Source organism: Podarcis erhardii (assembly GCF_964252035.2).
Source record: "Podarcis erhardii genome assembly, chromosome: 3".
Classification (NCBI taxonomy): domain Eukaryota; kingdom Metazoa; phylum Chordata; class Lepidosauria; order Squamata; family Lacertidae; genus Podarcis; species Podarcis erhardii.
The window spans coordinates 40,305,981-40,330,586 of NC_138507.1; the positions used below are offsets into that span (position 1 = coordinate 40,305,981).

The following is a 24,606-nucleotide window of genomic DNA, read 5'->3' on the forward strand; positions in this document are numbered from 1 at the left end:
TGCTCTCTTATCTTCTCTTGACTTCTATTTTCAACAGGTAAAAGAAAGGGAAGAATGAATTTCTTTCAGAAGCTCAAAGCGATGAATATTTGAAAGTTACTTAGGAAGCCCTTTTAAGATTCATTTTATAAGGACCTTTTAATTTAGATCCACTGCGAGCATATTACAAACACTTATTTAGCCACAAATATTACAACAGCCGTATGTGAACAGTGGCCCTTACTTCATTGTAAAAGATCCTCCGGTCAATTTACCAGTATCTGGGTCAAGAAAAGCAAGTTTAAGGCAGCAAAGTGTAGGTAGCCCAACTTCATATTTTATTCCAACTATTTTCATGAGTTCTTGTTCCTGATGGAGACCAAAAAAAGCCTTGCATTAAGTAAACTAAGAAAATACAACAGAAAGAGTTAACATATGACAGCAAAAGTAGTCTGGGAGTTTTAAGCTTTACCATATATTTCCTTGTATTTTGAAGTGAAATGGAGTCCACTTTTTAGTAATTTTTTAATGTATTTAATGTTGTAGGTTACTTCAGTGTCTAAAGACGATAGAGAATGTGATTCAAATACTACAGTACATGAGAGGGGGCTGAGGAGAAGGCAATGTGGTGTATAAATTATACAGAAACTTAATATGCAAACATTATACAAAAACATAAGAAATAGGACTATGCTAACAGCTACTCTTCATTTGGCAATATATTTATCCTTTGCTGTCATGACCACAAAACACTGAAATTGCACTCAACTTACAAGAAGTTAGGAACAGTCAATGGCAGCAAGGGATGGAGGGAAATGCACACAAGATAGGAGAGGGTCAAGGATAAAGAATGCCACCTTGCCATGGTTTGTTTTAGAAGACAATCCTATGTATGCCTACAAAGTAATAAATCCTTCTGAGTTTAGGGGAGTTACTCCAAGATAAATACGTACAGAACTTATAGGGAGAAACAGAAGAGACATACCCGTAGTTCCATCTTATGCCATGGCTGTTTCTTCGGATTAATGCTATATATTTTGTTCTTCTTTGCCATTAAAACATATGCTTCATGGCCTTGTCGGAAATAATATACCTTAAGAATAGAACAGAGACTTAAAAAAAAAAAAAAGCCACCCGACTTGATGTGTGAAAAAGTTGGTGATTCAAAAACATTAAATGTCTAGAGATATTTCTCTTGAAATTCTCTTTTTAAAACTTGGAAGTCCATTTACCCAGCCGCATAACACATACTTAAATATCAGAGGACATGCTATTTGTCATTTCTACTTCCTGACCAGCAGCCACCTCTTCCCTTACCTCATTTTCACTGTTCCAGTCATGTCCTCTGCTACACTTCTGTTTCTACTCCCGCTAGCCTTTTCCACACAACATGAAGTGGTTGCTTTGTACACGTTTCTGTATCATCTTTGAGAAGTGCCTGCTCTCAACAAGCACCAATAAGATTTTTATACATTTATGAAATGTGTACATTTTGGGTTCTACCTAGCTTACAATAGCAAAATAGTCATGCTATGCTTTTCTCATTATTGCACATAATATGAAACCAGTGAAGTGGCTAATAAGGCTCGCAGCTATATTTAAAAACAGAATTCAACACTAATAATCAGTTTAAACATTTTGAAGCTTTTAATACACCACAGTGCAAGTTTATAACATTCAGTAAAAAGAAAAGAAAAGAGGTAAGAACCCCAGGACGGTTAAAGGCGACTATGGGGTGCAGCGCTCATCTCACTTCAGGGCAAGGGAACCAGTGTTTGTCCAGACAGCTTTCCAGGTCATGTGACCAGCATGACTACACTGCTTCTGGCGCAACAGGACACCGTGACAAGTGCCAGAGCACACAGAAACACCATTTACCTTCCTGCCACAGCAGTACCTATTTATCTACTCGCACTGGTATGCTTTCAATCTGCTAGGTTGGCAGAAGATGGGATAGAGCAATGGGAGCTCACTCCATCATGTGAATTCAAACCGCCGACCTTCCAACAGGCAAGCCCAAGAGGCTCAGTGGCTTAGACCACAGCACTACCTGCTCCTATTTTATAACATTAGAATAAGATAACACCTGGAATTTTATTTATTACATCCATCTTTCATCTAAGGAACTCAAGGTGGCATACAGGGCTCTTGGTCTCCTCATATTATCCCAACAACACCCTGATGGGGAAGTATGCAGCAGGCCTAAGGTCACCCAGCAACCTTCACAGCCGAGTAGAAATTTTGAACCTTTCTCTCCCAAATCCTACTCTGACACTCTAACAATTGTAGCACCTGAGCTCTCCTAAACAAAACAGTTTTCCAGTTTCTGAGCAAAAGGGCTGATTCAGTTTATGGTGTGATGCTGAAACACCATGCCCTCTTGCCATGGCTACAGGCCCACTGGAATCCAGACACCACAAAACTTTGGGAGGAAAACCTAAGCTCAGATATGCCTGCCAGAATTGCGATCTTCCATAAATATGGTCCGTACAATCAACAAGCATGCCACACCTATAATTTCTTCTGGCTGACCCAGTTTTCTAGGCTGAAATCAAGGACTAAACAATCCTGTAAGGTAGAATGTTTTCTCCCACACCATGTTTTCCCTTCTCTGCCAAGAATCTATTGTAACAAGTCTTACTAACTTTATAGAGAGCAGATCAGTCTAATTTCTTACCCTGAAGACCCTATTATACTGGGTGTAAATCTAAGGATTGTTGGATGTCCCTCCCTTATGCCACCAGAGACAAATGTTTCTGTAATAGAAGCTATAATGAACTGAGTAAATTTGCTTTAGGTATCGGACATTTGGCACTATATATAGATGGTGTGAGCTAGCTGAATTTATCAATAACTCTACCCAGCCAAAATTTCTGCACTGTAACAAAAGAGGGGTTATTGGCAACTCTAATGATGGCTCCCATAAAAGGAGCTCTCAAAAAGCTCTGCCCCAGCAGCCTGCCAAGGGAGAAGAAATAAGGCAGGGGGAGAAATGCTCTCTTAACTCTGCACACCTCACCACTGCAATGATTTGCAAGGTTCCCACATCTTGTGGACTGAAGAGTATACAGGCCTAAGAGACAAGCATCACATATATAGTTTTTCCTTCTCTATGAATTGCAATGCATTCCTCTTATACTGTTAGCACCCCGGTGTCTGAATCACTCAACAGTGACAAGTAGAGATAACTGGTATTTTAAAAACAAGCACCACTGTTCTGGGTTATTCCAGCGTTCTGCTTTGTTTTTGTTTTAATTACTCTGAAAATAGACTAATACAATAAAACAAGAATACCTAGACAGAGCACAGAATGAATAAAGGAGGGGGGAAGAAATTTTTTAACGTACCTCATCTCCCATTTGTGGTACAAATGGGCATCGGCGAGGAACAAGGTCTGTGATCCACACAGAAGGCAGCCATTCTTCCAATGTCAAGCCATTTTCTGCCAACACTCCCACAGCCAACCTCTAAAAGAAACCCCCCAATAAATCTGAATTAATCTCTAGCATTTTTTATATAAAAAACAACAACTGTATTTGACGCATCATTAGAAGTCTAAAGAATTACTGAAAAATATATTTAATTTGAAATATTTTGGTTAGCCATCCTGGGGGGGGGGGAACGAAATAGGAGAATGTTTGTAACAGGAGCAAACCTGACACACCCCTTGTCTACACAGGACTCCCACCATGGGTCCTGCTTCTTATGCTAGACTGTGATAGAACTCTGAAAATGAAAGATTGTGTATTTACTAGCACATCTGTTCCTGTGTGTGCATGGAGGGTATATATTGCCTGGACCATGGGAAGGCACAAGTGGGTGGGTGCTTTGCCTACTGTAATGCAACTCAACCACTTCTGCTATACCTCAATTTGCAGTTCATTTGCTTAATCCCATTGATCCACTGGTTGCCACTAAGAATCGACCCAGACTCCATCTGCATAATTTAGCTCTGTTGCAAGATTCAGTTCTCATTATGATTCTAAACATAGTGGAACCCTGGGAGCTAACTTTTTTCGATGGGTGGATATATAGAAAAGTGCAGAGATGAAGAAACAGCTCTCTGTAATGCAGAGAGAATCTTCTTACTGCATCAAAATTGTTATTTACAGAATCTGTATTTTCCAACTATCTGGTTTGAAATAAATTCAATTGTGTGGTTTGGGAAACCACCCAAAATGTTTTTCATTACTTTAAAAAATGTCCAAATGCAATGCTGCTCTAGCTACACTGCTCTCTCTCACACTATGCAGCCATTAACAGCAACTATGGTCTGGAAAGGATTCCAGGAGGGAGAGGGGAAAAGGGAAAGCTTATGTTAAGTGGCTGATCCTTTTCCAGCTCAGCTGCTTGTTTGTTTGTTTTAAGTACATGGTTTTCAATGTATCCATTATTTTTCCTTAATGTTTGGAGTTGCGTTGAGGAATACAGTTGGAAAGCAGAAAGCAAGTCTATTAGAATATAAACACACAGTATCAAAATCTTCTATAAGCTTGAATTTACCTTGGTTGTGCTCATATTCACATTATTAAAATAAAGCCCAATTGAGGTCTTTGAAGTAAATTTTCAAGATAGTCACCATCTTCACATCCTTACTGCAGAGTATGATTTTTACCAACTGCTATTTTTTAATGGTGGGTCCCCACAATTTTAATGAAAAGAATTAATGAAGCCATGAAGATTGAAGCAGTGGGACCAGTAAATGGAGATTAGATACTTTGCAAGTTGTCTCCAATCTGATATATAGACCAACCCTGCAATTCAGTCTCTGGTTTGGAAATCGGAAGCTTCTGCTTTAAATTAACCACAATTTAGCCTTCATCCAAACTCAGTTGTGGTTAATCTTAACTATATTGTAGTTAGTGAAAACAAGCCAGCTTCATAAATCAATTTGCTTCATTTCCACTAATCATACCTAAGACTAACTGCCATTTGTCCTGGTTTGGATGTCATGAGAAGCTACAGTTAGCCTGGATAGCTCAGTTGGTTAGAGCATGGTGCTGATAATGTCAAGGTTGCAAGTTTGATTCCCATATGGGAGAGCTGCATATTCCTGCACTGCAGGGGGTTGGACTGAGGCTTGGGCAAATAACATTAAATCATATTGAGTAATTTTCTGTTAGAAATTGGATATAAATATTCTACACACAAACACACCATAGCTTAGCATTATATGTGAAACAGGTTAGGATTTTGCCATTCAAGGGATGGCAGTCCCCCCCCCCCCCCCAGATACTCAGGATCCTGTACAATTAATCAACAAGTAGGGAACTGCTGCAGAAAAACATTGGCTCGGATCCAAACATACATCTATGAACAGAACAGAATTTACTTTCACAGAACAGAGCTTTCCTGCCTCCCTATTCCCTTTATGCATTCTGCTACTTCAGAAATCTGCTCTGGGATTGGGAGGCCCTAATGAACAGTGTGGGATATGGTACAGAGGGCTACAAATAGAGAAGGGGTTTTATAGAAATGTCCTTCTTTCTTACAGGAACAGAGGAGCAACTTGAGATCCAAAACAATATATGGAAAAGCCCTACAAAGTAGTAGAAAACACAGAAGAAATACAGGAATACAACCAGGGTTGTTGTTCCAAGTCCCCAAACAGCTTTTATGTGGCTGTCCTCTATGACAATGGATTAACATAATCCATAAAGCATTCCACAGGTGAATGATTTAAACAAAAGGTGCATTCAAAATGCACAAGGAGGACAGGTACCATCACTACATTTAATCTGAATGAAAGTCACACTGCATGAGAACAAAACCACTCTACTAATGGGTTGGATCAAAGAGATTCTCTTCTGTTGATGAAAGGATTCCTCTCCTGTGTATTTAACACATGCAAGACTTCAAAACTCTTGCAAAGTAAAAAAGTAAGTAGCACTTTCAAGTTCAGAAACATGTAAGTACATTTATGTAGTGTGGTGGGTGCCTTAAAATTATAACTGCCATTCATAGGAATCAATATTGACAACAATTAAAGTAATATTACTGCTAATCAGAAGAATGTTTATATTAGCTAATATTCTACTACTATAATACAACCTTTTGCTTTCTCTCTTTGGGTTTCCTTTTCTTTGGTGATGTTGGACCATCTTTGTATTCAGTATCTTTTTTCCTTTCCTTTCTGATTTGCTTTTGCCTCTGTTTTTCAGGACCTTCCTCATCTTCTGAGCTGCTTTCTGCTTTCTTAGTCTTAATTTTAGGAACTTTCTTTGGTGGTTGCAGATTAATTCCAGCATCTGCTGTCCAGTCCGAATAATCACTAGAATAGTCACTAGAAGAAAAAAACAAACTAATAATAAATTTACGCACGCTTAACACACACAAAAATAACTTTCCAGCTAGGACTTAAAATCTAGAGAGCTACACTGGCTCCCAGTACATTTCTGAGCACAATTCAACGTCTTGGTGCAGACCTGAAGTAGTGTCTCCACCTTCATCGTTCTGCCCCGACACTAAGGTCCAGCGCCGGGGGCCTTCTGTCAGTTCCCTTGCTGTGAGAAGCCAAGTTACAGAGAACCAGGCAGAGGGCCTTCTCTTTAGTGGCACCCACCCTGTAGAATGCCCTTCCACCAGATGTCAAAGAGAAGAACAACTACCATACTTTTAGAAGACATCTGAAGGCAGCCCTGTTTAGGGATGCTTTTAGTGTTTAACAGACCATTGTATTTTAATATTTTGTTGGAAGCTGCCCAGAGTGGCTAGGGTTATTATTATTATTATTGGAAGATTTAAGTGTTTCCTACCCCACCTTTACTAGAACTAAAATTGATTGACTCTATATGCATTTCCTGAATGGATCGCTAAAGGATGAACAGATGGGATTTCATACAACATAATCCTAAGGATAAAAACAGGTATACAAGATTAGAATGAATTTTTAAAATAAAAACTACCAAATTATGAAACTTTCATTAAATATTCCAATTAACACATATTTGATCTTATTTTCAATATAGCAGTTAGCTTTGGATCCCAAATACAAATATAAGCTTGAAAAAATAGGTTAACATTTACTGTACTTAAAGTAACATTTCTAATGTTTTAAAATTTCCTGTTTTCTAGTTTATACTAACTAGGTTCAAGTTACCATTCTGTGTAACACATGAAATCAGTCACTTGCAAAACTGCAGAACTACTTTTCCAATCTCTTTAAATATACTTCTGCTATTAAACATTTAAGAATAATTGTCCTACTGAATGCCTCAAAAAATAGGCCCATGAAGTACTGTTTTTAATCACTGTTACACTGCCTCTTCTGTTATTTAAATGATTTCTTACATTTTGTGCATTCTCTCAACAATGCTTTGCCTTTATCTAGTGACCCAAGTATATAGACTTTGCAAAAATATCAATACAGAATATTTTTTTGACAAATTTCCAGTTCCTTCATTTATTTAAACTAAAGTTATCCTCTAGACCAAAATATATTTATGCATGTTTCTTCAATGTCTATCTTAAACTATTCAAACTAGAGGAAATCCATTCTCAGTGTTCAAGTTTTGCTTTAGCTTAGACAAGAAAATCTTATAGACTATAGCTGGGACCTAGAAATACTTGAACTATTTATGCAAGGGATATGGGACTGCTACCCTAGAGCATCTCACTAACTTGAGAGTGGGTTTCAAAGTATGGAAGAGACTGGTGCTTAAAAGGGGAGGACGAAAATTCCCTGTGCATGTACAGCAGCTTGAATCCCAGGCTAAGTATTTTCTTTTCTTCTTTCTTTCTTTCTTTCTTTCTTTCTCTCTTTTCTTTTCTTTCTTTCTTTTCTTTTCTTTTTTTGCATTCCATAACTGTTTGTCAATTCATCCTTTCTTAATCTAATTGTTTTTATTTTTTCCCTTTTTAAATTTCTTTCTTTCCTTTATGCTATATATAGCGAGAGTGCGTACATGCGCCTTTAACAGCCTTTATGGACCTTTATATTCAGTCTCTTACCTAGAACTGCCATCACTGTGCCATGCTTTCCTCTCGTCTTCAGATGTTCCTCCACTTGCAACAACTACTTCTCCCTCCTAAGAGCAAGGGAATATAATGTTTGTTTATAACTAGTAATACATACTAGAATATAATATCTATCCACATAATACAAACATCATATATTATATGTGTGTGTGTGTGTGTGTGTGTGTGTGTGTGTGTCCCCAATAATATTTCTTCTAAGAAATATTAGTTGGGTTGGGTCTAGACTTGTCCCCTGTGAGCAAAGGGCTCCTTCTGTTCACAAAGGCAGAATTAGCTTCCAGCAGAGGTCCCTTTGCTGTAGATCCCTCTCCAATTTTCATCTACTGCTCCCTGCACTCCCCCACCCACATGCTGTTTCCTGGAAGAAGGGCCTGGCTGCTGGACATGATGAGCAGGAGCCCTCCACACTGCAGCACTGCCTTGCTATAGCAAGTATGTCAATTTTGATGCATGCAACTTAAATGTCACACAAAAATGTTGACCCACCACCAACATAAACCTGAATGAATGCTACTGTCACCGTCCCATAAAATGAGATTCAGTGTCTTACTTCTGAGGAACTGCTTCCTTTTTCCGCATCTTCATTTGGTCTGGCAGTTTCTTCCAGTGCATATCTAGTACGGTAGTTATGTTGGTTGGCCTGTTGCTTTTTTGAATCACCAACATCTAACAGATGATCATGTGAATGATTCTAGGAAGACACAAAATGGCCATTACAAGATGATACACAAGAAGTCACTGTTTCCAAATTCTTTTTGATGAACGATCTTAACATGTAGATTGAATTTTTGAACAGATTTATCTTTATATGGTTTTTATGATATAGAAGATCGGGATGAAGCAACTGCAACATTTTATCTAAGTATACAAATGTAGGGTTCTGCTTGGAGCAACTGATCCAGCTCACATACTGCTACAACGTCCTAGGGCATGTTGAATTTTTCAACTTTCAAATTCAAAAAATGAGAGGTACTAAAAAGTGGTAACACGACTTGGGAATTCAAAAATATTTTTGTTAAATTAATATAATTTAGTTTTGCTTGGTAAGTAAAATGTGTGTAGAATTGCACAGAAATCAGTAAAAATAATTTCCAAGTACTTGCAGTTATATTATATATTAATATTATTTAGCATTCACATGTAGTTTACATTTTCAGAAAGTAAAATTAAAATTATTTGGTTTTCCAAAAGCAATTTATGTGCTTCTTCATTAAAAAAATAACAGCAGATTTGAATTCCTCACACCAAAAGCATATTTTAAAGACCCCCTTCATAGAAGAAATTTGCAAAAAAAAAAAAAATCACCCCTAAAAAGCCATGCCCTACTATGCCATATACCCTCAGCTTTCCCGAAGATCTGCCTTGCTATGGTTGAAATCCTGTTCTACCTTATATCAGACTTCTATCCCAATTATATTTGAGTCTACCCAGCAATAATTCCTACTGATTGCAATGAGGCTTAGTTGCAAGTAATTCTGTTTAGGGCTGTACCTTTCATGAGGGACTGCATTAGAGACAATGGTTCACTGCTTACCTTAGGTAAAGATGGTATTTTATTCTCTCTAGGAACATGAGGGATGATGTGTTTTCTTTTCTCTTCTGACCTGTATAACTTGATTTCTTCTTCTCCCTTTGCTGTTCTCCATTCCTCCTGCCTACTACAAAAGAGAAATTTAGATACTAATGTGCACGTATTTTACAGTATAATTCTACATGAAGTAGAATTACAAGGTCCAGGCAAATTCCTGGAGAAGAGGCCATGTGCCCACACACTTCAATATGTTCCATGTTTGACAACATAGGACTCCAAAGTAGTTATGCCAACATAAATCAACAACTCCTTCTGCAGTTTTAAAATAGCATACCAAAAATTTTAATCCCCTCAAAAGGTGAAAAAGATGATAGATCTGTACACACATTTATTCATATTCACAAAACTGAACAATTTTGTAATGAACATTTTAGAGTTCTAAAATGTTAAGTCCAAGGAATGCACACCGACTTCTGGCTCACAGAATTAACCCACATTTTAAAATTAACCCATATTTTTAAAATAGGTGATTTCCGCCCCCCGCGCCCCCCCCCCCCGTGTCATAAAGATGAACTTTTAACAACAACATTGCAACTTGCAACATTGAATAGATACAGTAAAATATAAAGAATAATTAATTCAAGGCTAGATGTTCAGGACCCTAATGGTGCAGATTCTCCGGAACCAACATGGGTGATAGGTTTTTTGTTTTGTTTTAAAGGTGACCCACTAAGGGCATAATAGATATATACTCCAGGCACAGCAAGTGAAAGAAGAGATTCTGTATCTGCAGCCATTCCTCCAATAATAAATTTGGGAATACTGCTTGTTATATGGATTTAAAAGAAAAGCAAAAGCATCCTATGAAAACTGATACCAGTTTGGGGCTTTTAAATGAAATATGTACAAATAACTTCCAAGGTTAATTGTAAGCCTAGCTATTCAAACTTAGCAACTTGATAGCAAGATACTTGAATTTACCTAGCTACTCCTGTTGACAGCTCTGGTACCACAACCCTTCGACTCCATGCCACTAGGTCTCTCTCAGTAGCTATCTCACTTCTTGGTGCATTGCTATGCATCTGCCGCACTCCTTCAATTTGTCCACTGCGTCTTAACCCAACATTTGGTGGTGAATGTACCTCAGAGGTAGAGTTTACAGAGCCTTTGAAATGAAAAACAATATTTTCAGAGACAGTTCTGAGGGAATCAGATGCATAAAATTAATGGCTTAGAACCTAATTCCTGTGAACAAACTCACTCACAGCATGTTACTGCTGGCAGAAAGGGGGATTTTCCCATCTCCCCACAGTCCAGCTCAAAAGTTGGCTACAGAGATTTGGGAACCCCCCCCCCCGAACTGTGTGAAAAGTGGCACTGAAAGCCATAGAGAGAATCAGGAAAAATCACCTTCCCAGCTCAAGATCCTTTGCTGAAACTGAACCCCTTCCACAGACAGAATATTTGTTCTGTTCACAGAAATACAACTTAGGATCCCAAGCAAGAAAATTACATGTAGATTAAAAATACAATTTCTAAATATAGTTAGGTGGCTTGGCAATCTGAATTAACCACCAATATAAAGCACTACTGTAAGTCCACTATATTCAACTAATTAAGGCTGTAAACTGTAAAATGGGTGCCACTATTGCCTTCTTCATGTGTTACAATGATTAAACACATGGAGGGAGCCAGCAGAAATTAGCACCCTACTTCTGCTGCCCCCTCTAGATTGTGAAAATCTGAAGCACAGAACCTCCTGTACTATTCTGTATTACTCTTGTACAAGAGACTCCCCACACAATGCAAATTTTTATTTTCCAGGGATCTAATATGCATGGGGAACCTTCGTGAGCAGAAGGCTCTCTGCTGCAAACAGTCACCCTTCACAAGATGGAGTGTAACCGAAATGGCAACATGGCATGAAACTTGAGTGCTCATCCCTACTACCCTCCGCGTGAGATCACTCCACTCCTTATTTTAATGTCTGAAGACAGCTTGTGTAACTCCCTTAAGCTTTCCTGCTAGTAGCAATTTGATGAAGTTCCTTGGTTTAAAAACAAATGCATTTTATTACTGGAAAGTGATGAAAGACATTATTATTGTGCTCAAGTGCCCTCTTTCCATAAATGTGATATACTGAATGGAGGCAAGTCAGATCCTGCTTATTTGGCTATTTAAATAAGGAGTTATTTTACCCCGGCCAACTCTGTTAGTGTTGCTAGTTCCAGCCTCTCCTGATCGCCTTTGATCTTGCTCTTGTTGAAGTCTCTGTATCATGCTGTCCAAGGGGCTAACTTGCTGACTCAAAACCTGGTTTAGTCCTATGAAAAGCAGAATTTGAATTTAGTTCTTTAGCTGATCCATAATTTCTCAATAAGTATTAGAAGTATTGGAATATTAGCAAGTGATTCCCCTTTGCATTAAAGGTAGTTGGAGGTTATGAACGTGAAATTGCTCCTTTATTAGTGATCATTAATAATAATGCTGGAAAACAATTAACATTAAATCATTGCTTTTCCCATATGCACACCACTCTGTGCATTTAGTCTGGTAACAGTGCTAAGACATCTTCCCTGGAAATCCTGTTGAATACTGCATACTCAAATAAAACTTCAAAGGCCCAAGTCAAGTTGAAGTTGTTGATACCTGAAGAAGTTACCCCCATCTGGGGAATAAGTTGCTCCTCTCTACAGTTTTCACGTCCTGGAACTAATCTCTGGTATCTTGATGGATGAGGGTTACCATCAACATCAACTAAAAAGGGTGGAGGCATGAGGTGTGGTGCTTGTTGTGTCTGTTCATCCAACACAAAGTTGTTGGCATCACGGATGAGAGGCCGATAATCACTGTGAAAGAACATCTGATCTGCTATCTGTAAATAAATCAAATTTTAAATTATAGACAAAACTAGTATTTCATTGTTATTTGCAGCTCTTTCCTATTATTATTTTAAGAGTCAACTTCAGAAGAGCCATAAAGCACTAGCAAGCTACAGAAACACTTGTGTTCCTATTTAGGTACAAATAGGAAAAGCTATTTAAATAGGAAATAGGAAAAGCTACATAAATGCAGGAGTATCTGGATATAAACCAGAGTCAGTTTGGATGGCCATGGTAAGTTATAGATCCTGTACAAAAGCTACAACTGAAACAAATTTAAGCTGTTTTCTGCACAATACCTTGTCATATTTGCTACTGGAGCCAAATCCAAAGATCAGAAGATGACCGTGAGAGTCTGTACAGGCAAAATGCTGGCCATCAGGAGAACACTTGCAGTCAAACACTGCCCCATGTCCTTGTCCTTCAATCTAAAATACAACAACACACAATATCAACAAACTTCTAACCAAAGTTGTCATATTATTTTCAAACACATGACAAACCTATTTTTAAAAGGAAATATGCTGTTAGATGAAAATTACATTCAGCGTGGCTTTTTTTTTTATATCACTTGTAAGCAAAGTCAAATATACCATTCATTAAACAATACTACATTTCCTGTCTTCTGACATTTTAAGAAAAAATATAAGGTTACTCAACCAAGTTTAAACTGTCTTTCATATAGTTATTCTTAAGGAGGATATACATTTTCCTCCACTATATTTTCAATAAAGACAAAGCTGTAATCCTAATATTCTATTGTTAGGAAGCAAGTCGCATTTGAAGATACTTCTAAGTAAACATGTTTAGGATCAGGCTATTAATGTAACTATCATTAAAAGCTGCAATAAAGATTAGTTTACAACATGGGAACAAAAGTATTTGACAGTTGCCCTTTGGTCTCATTTCATGACTAAGTGCTAAATTAGTTCTTGGCCCTTCTTGAAAAACACAATGAATTCCGTATATTTAAAGCACTTGCCCAATTGTTGCCACTGCAATAAGGATATTTGAACTAGTTGCTTTTTACTTCCAACCTGAACACTGTATTTGATTGATTGCAACTCATATAAAGAACTGCAAATATTTTTAAAAAGAATTTACCTGATACTCATTTTCAGGTTTTCCACTTCCATTAATCCAGAACAAATGGGTTTTTTGTTTTTCCCTGAAACCTGTCAACCAAGCACAGGTGACCAATCACCACTCTGAACTTTCATGCCCTATGTACTCTACCAATATTCCCAGTTGCAAAATAATTTCAGTGGCACTTAAGCGCAAAACACTTTCACCTAACCATGGCAAGGCAAGCGAGGAAATGGGGTTCCCTTCCACAAATAAGAGCTAGCTGAACCTTGCATTCTCTGAAGAAAGAGAATGATAAATAGTCCTATTTCTCATCGAGAAAATAAGGTACAGAGGTTGCCTTGATTAGTGTATACAGCATAGGGGCCCCAGAGATTATGGTGTAACTCCATGCTCTTCAAAATTCTAGACGCGCTTCAGAATCAGTAAACAAGAAGTCATAGTAATAAACATATTACCTGACAGTAAATTTCATTTAGTTCAAATAGAATTTACTTCCAAACAACAGGAGAAAAGCATTTACTATTCTATCCGGAAAGGAGTCAAAGAAGGGGTTGTTGAATAGGATACAACCTTTATTAAAGATAGCTACATAAATTTTGTATCAACTCAAGCTCTCTAATGGTACAATTTTTAGTCTTTGATATCAAAGGGAAAGGAGGTTGGACCCTTTGTATCATGGGAAGAGAGGAAGTTCCACAGCACAAGCTCAAAAATGCAATGCCTGCGATGGATACAGCCTTGTATCTCACGTCAGTTGCTATTCAAACGTTCAGTGCTATAAGACTTACAAGTTTGTCTACAAATCTGTTAAACAGAATTAGTTTACGTAGAAAAGTCATCTGACTACCAGTTTAGTAGTTTTTCTTAACACAACATTCAGAGCCTGATCCTATACATGTTTACTTGAAAGAAAGTCCTGATTTCAACAGGATCTAATCCCCAATAAGGGGAATCTAATTAATAGTGCAGGCTTAGGTTTGGAAAAGTGGCAGATGCTGAAAAGGTGTGCTGGAAGTACTGAATAGCAGTAGAGATGTGAAATACTTAATTTTAAAATTAAGACTACATTTTCAACAACCTGGATAGTAGTCTGCTACACTTAACAGCAAAATGGTGTGTGATAACCACAACTACTAACAGAAGCACCCTAAAAGATCACGAGGCAACTTTTGGTTTGCACTGGCTCAGTTTTATCTATTCTTTTATACAACGCTATCTTCAGCAAGAGACAACAACTGAAAAATGCAAGGGATTTACTGAATGAGCATGAGATGTGGAATAATCACAAGTATCACAAACCTTAATCTCTGCTTGATTTACAGTTTACAAGAACCCATTTGCTCTGAATTAGTAGATAGTATCATACTATCCAAAGAGAGTCTAGGCAAAAAGAATTCAATTATAACATTTCAATAAATCTCAAGTGCTCTTTTAAAGTTGGATTTCACCATAGAGTTTAGAAATGAGCAATATTAGTATGTGAAGGATTCCCCTTGTCATGTTCAAAGCAGCAACTGTATACAAATAATGTTCCTGTTACAAGGGATAAAGGAAGTGGTCCCAATTCCTTCATACAGCAATTTTATAAATAGCTATTGGCAAAGAATAACTGTTCCAGGCAAATGGACCACAGCCACATTCAGATGATCATACTTCTGCTAAATAAACGAAAATATCAACAACCCCTTTGTCAGTGTACACAGCCCCTTCATGCGAGCCATAATTAAACCAGGAAATACCAAAACAATAATTGCTTCTTGCTTTGTCTGAACTGGGAAACTATGACTACCAGTTTCAGAACAACCCAGGATCTTAAACCATGTTCTGAATTAGATTTATGATCCTGGTTTGTTCCAAAGCTGGTAACCACCATTTCCCAGTTTGCACAGAATAGAAAACTATGTTTAGTGTCTGTTTTGCATTTAGGCACAGCAAGAAGGGAAGAGCACGTGAGCATGGCCAAAAGGCTCATTTGTATCTTGGTCCATTGAGCAGGTAAGCATCTTAGTGAGCTTCTTTGTTCATCTGGTATAGTCGTACCTTGGTTTTCGAACAGCTTAGTTCTCAAACATTTTGGCTCCTGAACGCCGCAAACCTAGAAATGACTGTTCAGGTTTGCAAACTATTTTTGGAAGCCCAACATCCAAAAGAAGTCGAACTGACTTCCGGAACAGATTCTGTTCGACTTCCAAGGTACAACTGTATATACCTTCTTGGTATGCCTGAATGACATGAGACCAACTCATTTCAACATGCTATCTTATATACTACATTTCCATTTGCAAGATTGGGCAGAGGCCCAGTTTACTTAATGATATCAGGAAAATAAGCTGCAGCTCCCTCCTCTTTGCACTCCTCGCTTCCAATATCATAGCAAATGTTTCCTGTTACACCTCAACTCAGAAACGCTGGTTTAATTTCTGCTTAATGATCTAGATATAGCACCATGTCACCAACATCAATCTGCACATTTGTGCTGTTACATGTGATCATCACCAGGCCCCAAAACCTCTATGAATTCAACCAGGGGATACTGCTCTTCATTCTCTTTCTATAAAATCTAATCTTTCAAGTCATGTTCAAGTCGTGTTCCTAAATTACTTAAGTTTGCCCAAACCTGATCCAACTATGGACCAGATTTGGACAGACTAGTGATGGGCTGACACAACATCATCAAACAATCCTGACTGAAAAAAATCTTCAAGTGATGAATAGGTGCTCCAGTTGAGATGTAATTGTGATAATGAACAAAGTGGATCAACACCATATTCTTGGTTTCAGATTTAAGTGACTAAGCAGCAATTAGTTTTTAAATCACCTATCCAATGTACATACATTAATAAGTCTAGAAAAATGTAAAGTATCAGCACAATAGTGTTCACATTACTAATCTGTCTTTATTATGGATGCATCTATAATAAGTATATACCACATACTTGATTTCAATTATAAAAGGCAAAATGAGCTTCTATAACATCCTTTTTAATATAAGTAACCAAATTATTTACCATGTTGAAGTAAGATCGGATCTTTACTCCCTTTGTCAAATCCCATACTATGACATTTCCATCATGGCCAGCAGAGAAGAGAACTCTAGGATCAAAAGGGTGACTCTCAAGTACAAATACCTCATCCTCGTGACCCTGATATTTAAAAAAGAACAGAAAACAAATTAACTAAACTTAACATGTTAAATCCAGTTATTTAACATGTAGCAAGTTCCAAGCATTCACTTCACCAAATCCCATACAATGACATTTTCATCATGGCCATGATGAGATTCCTTACCATTTCAAAGAATCCTGATTTAGCATTACGTAAAAACCAGGAATCCTGTTATAAAGTTGGCTTGTTTAGCAACTAATAATAGATTCTTATCTATTATTATTAAATCCAATTTGTTTGAAACTGAGAGTGATCTCAGAATCAGTTTTCTTCCTGGCCATACAAAAAGTGGATGAAATAGAGAGGCATTCACTGAAGCTCAACTACATAACACTAAACCATAGTTTAGTATTACATGCAAACCAGTCCATTAGGATCTATAATATTTCGAACACTTCCACGCTCCAAAAATTTGTTCTCCTATCTTGCACAATCAATATTTTAAACAATCTGAAACAATTAAATATATATATACAACAGAAGAATTTCAGTAGGAAGCCACAGCAATGCTATAGAAAGAGGAATGTTACTTTATTTTCCTTACCATTAGGACATGAATAAGTTGCCCAGTAAAAGAGTTCCAGACTTTCAAAGTCATGTTATTAACTGCAGTAATAACAGAGTTGTCATGACGGTCCCAAGCCACCATTGTAACTTTCAGCTTTGTGATTTTGTCTTCTACTCCTTGTAAAGTTTGTCTACAATTAATGAACAAAATAGCATATAAAAATGTTAATCAGAAACTGTCTGAGTTTCAGGAGTGCAAAGATTATTTTTAGAGATTTGGTCAGCTTGAAAGTTGTCATGATCCTTTCACACAGTCACTAGGTACTAGATGCAAAGAGACTGCACAATAAAGTTGAACATTAAAAAAACACAGGTGGCTGAAAATTATCCTGAGAACTAGCATTACAATTATCATATATGCATAGAATCCAAAATTCTACTAACTTATCCAACCCATCAATCTCCCAGGACATTCTATATAAGATCTTAAAGTAGCTGTCTTATTGCAAAAGAATTTTAGACATATACTTGAAAAAGAAGTTGCTGAGCTACAACTCATTACCAAACTAAAAACTATGGATATACCTGGTCTGAATAGAGATATTGGATTCATGTTCTATTACACGCTAGAGCTAATTTTGGTCATCTACCAGCATGAGTTTGACCAAACTGCGGGAGGCAGTGGAAGACAGAAGTGCCTGGCGTGCTCTGGTCCATGGGGTCACGAAGAGTTGGACACGACTAAACAACTAAACAACAACAACATCCCTTTAAAAATCCCTTGCCCTTCCCTGTGGAACCAACTGCTATCATTAACAGTCATCAACAGTTATAAGGTTGTAGCGACCTCTGCTTTAGAGTATCTGAAGAAGTGTGTATACACACGAAAGCTCATACCTAGAAAGCTTATACTTAGTTGGTCTTTAAGGTGCTACTGGAATATTTTTTTAAAAAAAATGTTTTTTGAAAGATTCTTTTAAAGACTGTCTTAAGACAAAAAGACTTGATTCTCTTAATGGAGTTCTTTTTGAATCATCTTTTAATAAAACATTTTTTTAAATCTTTCATCTTGTTATTTATTATCCAACAATATTCATTCTTCATTCCTTTTACATTCTTAGTTGAATCAGAACATTTTCCACAATCCCTACTATTGTGGTATGGATGGAGCCCTCACTGATTTCTAAGTGGAAGCAGTGCATATCACTTGTCCTGTCTCCCCTGCCCTTCCTTTCCTGTTCTGTTTCCAACAGACTCCTAAATATTTCATGCCTCAGCTAATTCTAACCACATACTTAACCGACAGGTGCACAGTCTACCTGAGTCTGGGTTTTTTAGACTCTGTCTCTTCCCTCTCTACTGGTTCAGCTGCCACCTGTATTCTGGAATTTTATTATTCTTGTCAGCCTTAGGGTTTTATGTTTGCTTGTTTTCATTTTTACAAAGTTCTGCACTTCTATATACCTAGAAAGCATGTAGAAGCCACTTCTTTTTTTCAGCTGGGCCCATTTCAATACCAAACTAATAGATGTTAGGCATTCAACCACCCAAAAACAGTCTGAGAGAGATTACTAACTTCAAATGAAAAAGTGTTAGGTACCAGGAGTGCAATTTGTAAGGCAAGATTCAAGTAAGTGGAACTACTAGCAGAAGCATGCAAAAGGACTCATGCTAGCACAGAGGGGCTTTCCTGCCACCACCCTCATGGGGGATTCATCTGAACCCCCATAACAGCATATTTCCATCAGGCAAACAGAAATGCTGGAACTGAGTTTTTGTAACAGCACAATGCTGAAGTCTTCTGATAACTTTCCTTCAAAGCGATACCAATATATTCTCAGTCACATTCTTCCAAAGACAGCACCACTCACACACCCCCCACCGCCAGTAGGTCCATCTCTCTGTCCCACAGCTATTTTGAAAAGCAACCCTTGTTTTTCCTGTTTTAAATGGAGCAAATATCATTTTCCCATCCTAATTTTTTTTATTCAGAGAGGTCAAAAGTTTTTCAGTTTCTGGATGCTAGATCTATTATGTTCCGTAATATCCTCCAGCAGAAATAAATGCGGAGTTGTGCACAAGGGTTCATCTGGCCACAGAAAGGACAACAACCTATAGAGCTAGGACGCTTCTATCATCCACTTCAAGGAAGAAGGAAATCAAGTGGAAGAAAAAACTCCATTTGAGAAACCATGTGAAACCATTAATTCTTGTTTAAAGAAACTGGTCTCCCTTTATCTAACCAATGAGTAGGCAGCAGAAGACTGGGTTCAGGAAGAGAAATAACTACGTCCTGGTCCAAGTTCTGGCAAAGTCTTTTATTCTAAGAAAAGTCTGCTTCCTAGTGGAGAGCACGCCAAGTGCTTTTGGACCACAGGTAGCTAGTAGGGAGAAAACTGGTTGCTCCGGTTTAGAATTGTTCTAACTACAGGTAAACCGTTCAACCTTCTCACACAGCAGGTGCACACTAGAGGCAGAAAGCTGTCCTCTGCATGACCAGAAGGAAGCTTCACAGTAAGTCCAAAAATGAAGGACATAATGGTGCACAAATGAGATGTAAAGCATCTATGCCAAAATGCTGAGCCAGTGTGGTGTAGTGGTTAAGAGCGGTAGTCGTGTAATCTGGAGAACCGGGTTCGCGTCTCCGCTCCTCCACATGCAGCTGCTGGGTGACCTTGGGCCAGTCACACTTCTTTGAAGTCTCTCAGCCCCACTCACCTCACAGAGTGTTTGTTGTGGGGGAGGAAGGGAAAGGAGAATGTTAGCCGCTTTGAGACTCCTGAAGGGGAGTGAAAGGCGGGATATCAAATCTTCTTCTTCTTCTCCTCTAGGTGGGTATCTATTATACTATCAGCTGCAAGACTATGATCAAAAGATACTGGTGACAACACTGCTGAACTGGCAGTGCCTAATAAAATGTAGGTGGCTTTATTTGCTGCAGCACAAGTATCCGCTAGTCAGGCACTAGTGTCATAAATGCTGCTGAGGTGACAAACTGCTCTTACAGAGATTATCAAAGTTAACCTCAATGCTGTGGAGTCCAAACTAATGCACAATGCAACCCTTAAAATAGACTTGAACTCAAGTTTGACCTGGAAATTTTTTCACCCAAGAAACTTTATAAGAAAGTGGCCCATTTTAGTAACTGCTTAATGTGTGAATGTCTAGCAAAAGATGAAACTCTAAGGATGACTAAGTAAATATCTGAAGTTCATCTCTTTTCAGTACTAGGATGAAGCCCTGAGATGTACCTTCCTCTAAGAAATCCTGCAAATGATGGATGAGAGCCTTAATTGGGACCTGTTTCTTCCTTCTGCCCCATCCTAGAAAGCATCAGTTAATATATCCTAAACAAAACAAATTCCTTCCAGTAGCACCTTAAAGACCAACTAAGTCAGTTCTTGGTATGAGCTTTCGTGTGCATGCACACTTCTTCAGATACTGAAGAAGCCAGAGCTAAAGTCAGGTCCAACAGAAACGCTTCTGTATTGGAACTGATGGTTCCAGGTATCTGAAGAAGTGTGCATGCACACGAAAGCTCATACCAAGAACTGACTTAGTTGGTCTTTAAGGTGCTACTGGAAGGAATTTGTTTTGTTTTGACTATGGCAGACCAACACGGCTACCTATCTGTTACTTAATATATCCTGTGAAAGTTGGTCAAATGTTTACAGGAAGCCACAACATTCTCAACAACACTGTCACATTAGCAAGCACCTTCATACTGAATTATGAAACTTTCTAGTGGTGGAAGCATAGACAGACTACTGACAGTGTAATGGACAGATCTGTCAAGATTGGTGAAGTATATGGTAGTGAAGGATCCGTGGCATCTACCAGGGTGTCCTTATCTATTCCTACAAGCAACCACATAAAAATCATGGAAGCCAGAGCTAAAGTCACGTCCAACAGAAACGCTTCTGTATTGGAACTGATGGTTCCAGCAGTTGAAATAAACTTTCAATGAGCCTGACAGATGAACCCCCCTGGGTGAATAGCTACCAAGATGCTCTTCGTAGAACCTAACTAGAACCGCTTCATTGCTAGAAATCTGATAACAAATCTTTAAATCTTTAAAGCTCTAAAGAGGAAGTATTGTAGAATCTCCCAGGTACTGCAGAATATCTCTGGCCATCATTATTATCTCTGTTGCTTGAACTGTGAGAAGGTAAATCAATGACCACCAGCATTCTGAGAAGTTCCATTATTCTTTGGCCTGGGAAACACTAGAAACCTAGAGAGAGATGGATTTCACTGCCAGACCATAACTCCACTTAATTGATTCCAATACCCACCAGTTTCAGGTAGACTGTTCCCATCTGTAGCAGTTCTGAAAACTAAAGATTGCCTACATTGGTGCTCTCAGTATATTTTGAGGTCTCACTGCAGAAGTGCTGGATCTGCATTGAAATTTACAAAAAGCCCAAAAGGTCCCTAGCAGAACTGAAAGGAACTAAGTGATGAAAATAGCTCATTCCTTCTAAATGGGGATGAGAGGATTGAGCCTGGGAATTTCTGCACACGAAACATCTGCATAATGCTGGGTACCCCTGAACCCCTTATTACAGTAGATGATACCTAAACATAAGTAAGATCAAAATGCCTTACCCTGCAGGCCGAGTAGCCATATCTAATAAAATACTCTTCCACTCCCTTCTCTTGAACATCCAGATGCGTGCTGTGCCATCACGACTTCCACTGACAAATCTAACAAAGAGAAAAATGCCTTTTATTGTCTTTCACAAGCAAAACGGTTTTTTGCAATGCTTTCTCTACAGAATTCACAAAAGATCATATTGCAATCTAGTAATACTTTTAAGTGCACTAGTCTATTTATGGTTTCTTGAATTCCTGACTAGCAGCGTTAGATGGAAACTGCAAGACATACACAAAGTGCTGTGTAACGAGAACAATACTGCAATCCTATACATGCCTACTCAGAAGTAGACCAATGCTCAGCAAAGTCCAATGGATTTACTGGAACTTACTCCCAGGGAAATGTGCTTAGGATTGCAGCCCAACTTTTATTAAGCAACAACCTGAGCCCAATGCCAAAGCTTCCAAACTACATAATCTGAAGCAGGTGAAGCCAATGCTGGTGCCATCTAGGCGCTGTTCGACTACAGCTGCCATTGGATTCAGGCAGCACAGGTAATGGTCAGGCACCAAGCAAAAAAGGCACTAAGGAGAATGAATTGCTGGATAACACAGCTGGAAGAGAGGAATCAAGTAGAGGCAGAACAGAAGCCTGCAGAACACAAGGTCAGGATTATGTAAGAGCCTTTTTTATTTAAAAAAAAAAATAAACCTCACATGGGGATGGAGCCAATATTTTTAAAAGCATTTTTTCCCTCCCCAGTATATATTTTATCGTCTAAGGGCTGCTCACTTTGTTTGCCAAACCTACCTATCCACCCCCGATCACCTTGTCAAAACCATCCCCTCCTGTTACTCCTTATCAAAACCATTCTCCCCCTGCTCACCAGCACACACACCCTTTCAGCTTGCCAAATCCTTAGGCCATGGGTGGAAAATGATTTTGGTTCCACAGGGGTCAAATTTGATAGGCATTCCTTATGATATACACAAATGGTTAAAACAAAATAAAAAAATTCCTTCCAGTAGCACCTTAAAGACCAACTGAGTTAGTTCTAGGTATGAGCTTTCGTGTGCATGCACACTTCTTCAGATGAAGTGTGCATGCACACGAAAGCTCATACCTAGAACTAACTCAGTTGGTCTTTAAGGTGCTACTGGAAGGAATTTTTTTATTTTGTTTTGACCATGGCAGACCAACACGGCTACCTATCTGTAACTGGAACAAATGGTTAAGTTGCTTACCGATTACTAGTGTTAGAAAACTGAATGCTGTCCACTTTGTCCTGTGTGAACAAGAAAAAAATTAACATCATGACTACAAGATGCCAAAGCACTTCAATCAAATAGCTAAGCAATTTTGAGGAGGTATTTACAGTATGAAACTCCAACTCTGATATCTTCTCTGGCTGACCTGATCCAAAGTAATAAACCCTAATGATGTGATCTGTACTTCCAGTGGCCAGAAACATTCCACCTAAAGAAAACAAAAAGTACCATCATCATCATAATATTCTATTTCTCAATTTGACAATCTTCCATCTCACTTCCCAATGTCTGCTCCAGTGTACTGATCATTATGGACATGGACAAAAAAATCTTAACACCAAAATAATAATACTTTTACTCAACTGCTATCCAAATCTATATTGAGATTCAATGTTTCTAGACACAATTATTAGATACTTCACCTGAGCACATATTTTAGCAATTAAGCTTTCCTAGGCAGAAGAGGATAAAGGTACAGTATATCATTTATGTATCATTTAAGAACGTTGCCACTTAATGGAAAATCACTAGTCTTTCTCAGACACTGCTCTCCTTACAAGATGGCCTTCAACAAATCCTTTGCTTACTGTTTACAATTCAGACATCTAGAACTCAGCATCAGGATGCTACTTAGCAAATTCTACTGCTACATTTTTAAAAGTTATGAATATGTCACTAATACAGGGTTTGAGTGGAGGAGCACTTTACCAGCACTAAAAGATGAACAGATCATTTGGACTCCAGGTCTTGGACGCTCTGTAAACTTTGTTGGTCTTGGACTGCAAGGTTAAAACACACAGTTAAAAGTATGAACAGAATCTAAGACAGCAACTGAATTAGTCAGTAGCTCATAAATAAAGGCATTAATCTAAATGACAAGGAAGACTTAACTAAAATACGAGTTCATCCTACTCTCTTAGACTAAGATATATTCTGTCACTGGAAGCTCAGGTTGCCTCAGTGGCTAGAACTACCTGCAATTGGTTCAACAGCTACAGCTATTCCTAGACAGGGATAGTCGAGCCCCAAAAGTTAAAGGATTGGTAATTTCAAGACTCATTGTGGGGTTTCCCATGTTTTGATCCAGAAGCTGCAGCTAAAGCAGAACACTGCAGCAGGAATGAGACCTGTCAGCATATAGCACCTGTGTTCAGAGACCTGCACCAGTTGCCAATTTGCTACCAGGCCAAGTTCAAGGTGTTACTGCTAGTATATAAAGCCCTTAACAACTTGGGGCCAGTTTACCTGTGAGACCTCCTTACCCCATATACACCTACTCAGCAGCTTCAATTTGCAGAACTGGCATATTTACAGGTATCACATAGTATCCACTTTGGAACTCCTTGGCTATTGGTATCAGGCATGCACCTTCACTGTACTCTTTGTACAAAACATTTTTGTTTAGATAAGTCTACCCAGATATTGAGAGTGCTGGTGCATATTTTAATCTGTTTTTAGTTTATTAGTGATCTCTGTGAAATAGGTTGCAATCAGCAACCAACTCCATGCAATGTTATTATAGGGGGCAGGGGTAGGGGAGAGTTTGAAAAAAATAAATGGCGGCATGGGTTTTTTCTTGCAGCACTTTACCAACTGCTTGTTATAAATCAG

The 24,606-nt window shown here is 38.3% G+C and overlaps 1 protein-coding gene across 6 annotated transcripts in view; it reads right to left on the bottom strand.

The window, feature by feature from the left end:
- The window catches only part of PHIP (PHIP subunit of CUL4-Ring ligase complex), a 67,655-nt gene that overhangs the window by 19,290 nt on the left and 23,759 nt on the right, over window positions 1-24,606 (bottom strand). For 4 of the 6 annotated variants that reach the window (XM_081856691.1, XM_081856690.1, XM_081856688.1 and 1 more), the window contains exons 10-26: window positions 23,704-23,774; window positions 23,103-23,203; window positions 22,972-23,012; window positions 21,739-21,837; window positions 17,168-17,321; window positions 16,467-16,601; window positions 12,669-12,797; window positions 12,137-12,362; window positions 11,686-11,811; window positions 10,469-10,652; window positions 9,491-9,614; window positions 8,507-8,647; window positions 7,930-8,006; window positions 6,031-6,262; window positions 3,327-3,446; window positions 965-1,072; window positions 224-348 (exon numbers count right to left, since the gene is read on the bottom strand). In XM_081856691.1, coding sequence (XP_081712817.1) covers window positions 224-348; window positions 965-1,072; window positions 3,327-3,446; window positions 6,031-6,262; window positions 7,930-8,006; window positions 8,507-8,647; window positions 9,491-9,614; window positions 10,469-10,652; window positions 11,686-11,811; window positions 12,137-12,362; window positions 12,669-12,797; window positions 16,467-16,601; window positions 17,168-17,321; window positions 21,739-21,837; window positions 22,972-23,012; window positions 23,103-23,203; window positions 23,704-23,774 — 2,193 coding nt within the window. Of the gene's footprint in view, window positions 1-223; window positions 349-964; window positions 1,073-3,326; window positions 3,447-6,030; window positions 6,263-7,929; window positions 8,007-8,506; window positions 8,648-9,490; window positions 9,615-10,468; window positions 10,653-11,685; window positions 11,812-12,136; window positions 12,363-12,668; window positions 12,798-16,466; window positions 16,602-17,167; window positions 17,322-21,738; window positions 21,838-22,971; window positions 23,204-23,703; window positions 23,775-24,606 lie in introns of all 6 variants that reach the window. The other 2 variants (XM_081856689.1, XM_081856687.1) reach the window with 2 other exon arrangements.